We start from the raw sequence: 5,486 nt of genomic DNA, 5'->3' as shown, positions 1-5,486 counted from the left end.
CCACTACTTGACATGAAGATGGAAGTATTAGCCAATGCAGTCAGACAAAAGAAATCAATTAGGTTCACCAGAATACATAAAGAGGAAGTGATGTGCAAACTGTGGAACATCCATAGGATGGAATACTACTCACCAATAAAAGGGAACAGGCTATTGAGACACACAAGGTGGATGATTCTCCAAAGCATTAAGTTGAGGCAAATGAAGCCTGTCTGAAAAGGAGCTTTGTTTTACTTACCTCTAGATTCTCAGTATCTGGTCTAAAACCAAACATGAAATACAAATACTGGATGTTAATGAATGGAGAAATGGGTATGAACTCTTGAACCTCTTAAGAGAAGGGAACATCCCTCATCTGCTCTCATATTGATCTCAATGCATAGTCTTTGTCAAGGACCTTCCATCTGACCTCTCCCCAGGGAAGTAAACAGGCAACACTCTTCTCAGGGTTTTTCACATGGGCTTTCCATCTCCTCGCTGCTTCTCAAGAACCTTTTCCTTTGCCTCATCGAAAGCATTAACCTGAGTGCAGGATTAGGAATAATGGAGTGTGTTACCCAGAAAATAATCACTACAGTTAAAGACTATTTATATAATAAACTGAATTCACTTTTGGAGGGGAGGTATGTGTGGCTTTTTCTTCAAATATTTGTTTACAGAAGTTTGTAGTAAAATAGGATGTTGAACTCACATCTTGGAAGTTTGGCTAACACTGCAATGATGAAAACAATAAACACACAATACACCACACTCTGCAGAGTGACACAGAAGACGTCTTACTCTGAGTGACCATTTCTGATGGAACCATGTGCTGCTTTGGGTTGTTCTTTTCTTATCCTCGAGCCTTTGATAACTTTTGTAAGATGTAGAAATAACCTCATGTGTGCTCCGGGAAAATGAGAGAGATGTGTGTCATATTTTGGGAAAAATTGGTGAGGGCATGAAGAAGCCAATTTCAAAAAGGAAGAAGGAGGACAGTTAGCATGAGTCACATGTGACCGTGTGGTCACATCGGTAGAACATGGAAATGTGCTTTGGGGATTCCTAGAAATTACCAGGTGAGGAGAACCTAGTAGAAACGTAGAAAAGGGATAGGGGCTTCAGCTATCTTTATCTCTGTATTAAAGGGAATTTTTGTACCAACGAAACTGCACAGATCTCAGAAACCTTGGTTACACATAATTCCCATCAGCACATACTGAAGACGTTGTAACCTTTGGCTGGTGGAAGCATTGAGAATGTGGCTCAAACCTTCTAGCAAAAAGGAGGAGAGAGTAATGGGGCTAGACCAAGTCTAGCTCCAACATCATCTTGTACTTTCACCAAAACGTGAAATTCATCCCTGTGTTACTAGAAGACACAATGGTATTTTCCAAGACAAAACAGGTTCCAATTTTGCACAAATATGAGTGAACTGAAAAGCTTTATTATAATAGCAACGTGCAAACGATTCAACTGAGTGGGAGCAGAAGTGTGCAGATGACCCACCAGCGATGAGTACCCAAGGCACGCAGTGATGAAAGTGGGTCGCATCAGACAGTTTGTTTCTCAAGAAAAGGAGAGAGCTGGTTATTCATCAAATTGGGTTAACTTGAGGTTGTTCAGAGAGTTTCTAGAAATACAGCTGAATATACCAAACATTGTTCTCTTAACTATTGAATTGCTGTCTTTCACTCTTTGGGGCCTTTGGGGATCACTATTGAGTAGAGTTCAGAGAGATCTATTTTCTAGATAGGTCTGTGTTCCCCAACGAGCAGAAGACAAGAAATAATTTGAGTCCTTACGTGAAAATGTAGTTAAACAAATTGGCGTTTATGTAAAAGGAATGCTACCAGCATTTCCATCTATAAGACTACCGAATACAAACATAGAATGGAACTTTCTAACAAGCCATATGGGTAAGATGATCACTGTGGCCCTAAAGGCAAAAATAAGTGAGTAGAAGCTACAAGGGGAGATTAGATGCCAATCTAGGAGGAAGGCAGAGGAGAAAATTTGACTACTGTTAACAAGATGTAGCGTGGGTCATATCTTTGGTCTCTTGCGTTCCTTTTCTTTGTGTGTCTGAGCAAGCACTCGGAAGGGAGCAAGCATCAACACTTTCTGCTCTAGAGTTTCACAAATTGAGAATTTGTCTTTCTCCTGCTAAGTCAGTCATATATCTACCAATTGCCAATAGTAAGTTTACTATGCTCAGTCCTGAGAGCCTGAGAGACAGAAACTAGGGCACTCTGACTTTGGAGAATGGTCCTGTGGGGCAAGGTTACCAGAGAATGAATATGCAGGAAATACAGATTTTTGGAAAGTTTAATCTGCAAACAGATGAAAGAAAATGTCAGAAGCAATCTGTAATATTTTAAAGACGATATCAAGTATCCGGTTCTGACTCTCAGCTTCCGATCTGGCATTCTGCTGCTTTGAAGAATACTCGGTGTCCTTTTCCTCCAGCCTCCTCTCCATTTCCTCCCTTCTCTTCTTCTGCTTCAGTTTATCTTCCAGGTTTCTGATCTTCTCTTCATACTCCTCTCGGATCTGCGCTTTCTCTCTCTCCAGCTCTGCCCTGTAATGCTCTTGTATCACTTCGATTTGTTTCTGAATCTCCTCCTCGGCCCTTTGGTACATCTTATTGGTGTAACATTCTCCTTTGTTCTCCATCAGGATGTGCTGGCCAGCGCCAGCAGCTGTGCCCTCTGGGTCACCTGCTCAGGCCCGTTCGCCCTGTTGTTGAACACACAGTAGCGATCACCGAACTTGCCCATCAGCTCTTGAAGGCCTTCTGGAGCTTCCCGTAAGTAATCATGGAAATCAATGTCATCCAAGTCATCTTTCCGGGTGAATAAGAGAATCATGAATCTTCTAGCCCTGTGTCCAAACATTTTCAGGATCTTCTGTGTGGCCTTGTGCTCCTGCTCAGTATAGCAGCCCAGTGGGACAACCAGGACCAGAGCGTGGGGCCCTGGCGAGGTCTGGAGGATGCAGCGAGCAATCTCTTTGCGCGTGTCAGCATCCTGTGCCTCCGTGTCGAAAACACCAGGCGTATCCACGACGACAAGTTCTCTTTCATTCCACCGGCTAGTGTCTTTCACACAGGTTTTGGTAAAGGATTTTGCTGCAATGCCAGAACGAAACGCTTTCCTTCCAAGGATGCTGTTCCCTGTTGCACTTTTTCCTGCTCCAGTTTTACCCAGCTAGACAATTCTCACTTGGGAATTTCTGGGGTCTTGTTCTCCAGGCCCTGGTACAGCAAGAAAACAAATGCCACAGTGTTAGAATCTACTGGAGCAGTTTCCCCAGAGCCCCCGGCCCTCCCCACGCTCTCTCTGTTGCTGGCTGTGGGCTTCCCCCTGCATCACCTCTGCACTCACAGGAAGTCCACGGGAACCCTCTGGGCCTGATGTCCACCTTGCAGTACTTGGGCCACTGCCTTACCTCAACCTCCTGTGGCTGGCCTCTCTCTTCAGGATTCCCTTGGGCTCCTCACTGTGCCCTTTTGTAGCTATGGAGCCCACAGAGGAGGAAACAAGTGGTTTCACAAGAGGTCCATGAGCTGCTGCTGACAGCTGTTCCTAACAAGGTATAGCAGGAAGTCACACAAAATCTGACTTTGGGGCATCGGCAGAGGGAAATTTGTTTTTCCAATTTATATTCAAAATTTAACTTTTCTTCCCATTAAGAAGGAAGGTAGGTGGTTTATGTAACCCACCACTTTCCTTAAGGCAGTGTTTTCCACATTTGCTAACCAGAATCCTGGGATAAAAGACGTATATTTACAAAAGTTGTATGACTGGGAATACTGGACAAAGAAAGGCTAAGATTATCTGAGGAAACATGTGGGTGTGACTTCACATTATTATTGAGTTAGCGTCACAGTGGAGGACCCCAGGCTATGTATGTCTAGAGAGCACTGGTTGGCCACAGGGAGGGGGAGTAAGAAAATCATGGCAGGTGAAATGAAAAAGCACCAAAGGCCACCTCCAAGACGCATCCAACTTGCCGATGTTTGTAGTAAAAAGATGACAACCCTTAGGGCAGACTGCAAATTCAGCCACAAATTATTCCTATTCCTGTATGACTCTCTGGGATGTGGATTTGCAGCTCCACCCATCAAGATGCCAGTTCTCTCTCTCTGACCCTTGAATCTGGGTGGCCACGTGGCTTGCTCTGGACAATAGGACAGTAGAAAGCACGATGCAAGCAGAAACTTCAAAAGTGTGCACGTGCCGTGGCGTCCCTTCTCCTTCTGTTCCTCCTGCAGCTGCCTTGTGAAGAAGCCTGGACCAGCCCTTTAGACCATGGTAACAAGGCCCAGTATTCCTATCACTCTGGCCTGCCCAAGAGCCTGCTAACTACTAGACGCGTCTGCAGGCCTATGCAAGATCATCCAGTGTCCTAGGGACCACCAGCTTACCACAGGCTCATGAACGTGTGCCTGAGATTAGCTGAGCTGCCCAAGCTGACACAGAACTGACGGTTGATACTTCAAGCTACTCAGTTGTGGGATCATTTGCTAAACCAGCAAAAGCTCAACTGACAGCCAATTTCTGAGGATAAGGAAGTCCAGAGAGGGTGAGGTGACATACCAGGTGAGTCCACCTCCTTAATTTGCTGGTTGTAGTGAAGCCACCAGGAGTAGGAAAATTAGGAACCTGGATGAGGTTACTCCCACACTGCTCCTTCCCGATTCTCCCCCAGGCTGAAGAGAGGGGCAGAGAAACAGCCAGAGTGGCAACAACCAGCTGTTCTGGTGTGTCCACGTTGTAACAAGCAGGAAATAAGAAATCTTGCAGAGGCCTGAATCTGTCGGAGGGTATTTCAATCTCTCCTCCATTGAGCTGTTATGGACACATCATGAGGAGAACGTGTAGTCGAGAGCAATGGTACAGGGTGGTAAATGCAGAGACAATGAGAAACGGGGCTGGGAATGCTTTTCTCTTGCTCCAGTGGGCTCTGGCTTTCTGGACGGGAGGAGCCCCCCGCCCGCCTCCCCTGCCCACCCTCCTCCCTGCACTCTGGCAGCGGAGCCCGAACCCCCACTCACCGAGGCGGGTCCCTGGATTGCTGGGGCTGGAACTCATGCCACTGTGTTGGGCAGCCATGGCAGTGTGAATGCCTGTAGATAAAGAAACATAATCATGTCACTTTAGGGAGATGGAGAGTCACTGGAATCCCTGACCTCCCGTAGCCAACAATTTCCACTTTCCTTTTTGCCATAAACTTGCCAGTCTGGTCTCTCTTGCCTCATTTCCTCAACTCTCCATTTTGTCTCATTTTCAGATTATTCCTTTTTTTTTTTTTAACACAAACATAAATGCTCCCAGTCCTTCCTCGACGCTGGCTCTGACCCCTTCCCCTCCTCAATGACCCAGCGAATCATTGCTGTGATGCCTTTGATACGAAGTCTGTGGCCTCCACCCTTCAGAGTTCCCAACTCTCACATCGCACCCAACTTCTCCATGGCGCCATGTCCTGGCATCTCAAGCAGCGCT

At 46.0% G+C, this 5,486-nt stretch overlaps 1 protein-coding gene across 1 annotated transcript; it reads right to left on the bottom strand.

The window, feature by feature from the left end:
- Positions 1 to 2,307: 2,307 nt before the first annotated feature.
- GIMAP4 (GTPase, IMAP family member 4) lies at positions 2,308 to 5,096 on the bottom strand. The gene is given in 3 exon segments (XM_008592093.1): positions 2,308 to 2,669; positions 2,672 to 3,235; positions 5,039 to 5,096. Coding segments are annotated over 3 exon segments (984 nt in total).
- Positions 5,097 to 5,486: the final 390 nt, after the last annotated feature.

The sequence above is a fragment of the Galeopterus variegatus genome, unplaced genomic scaffold, assembly GCF_000696425.1.
Source record: "Galeopterus variegatus unplaced genomic scaffold, G_variegatus-3.0.2 Scaffold7580, whole genome shotgun sequence".
In the NCBI taxonomy this organism is placed as follows: Eukaryota; Metazoa; Chordata; class Mammalia; order Dermoptera; family Cynocephalidae; genus Galeopterus; species Galeopterus variegatus.
Note: the sequence above shows the minus strand (reverse complement) of the source record. Positions and strands in the feature narration are given on the sequence as shown.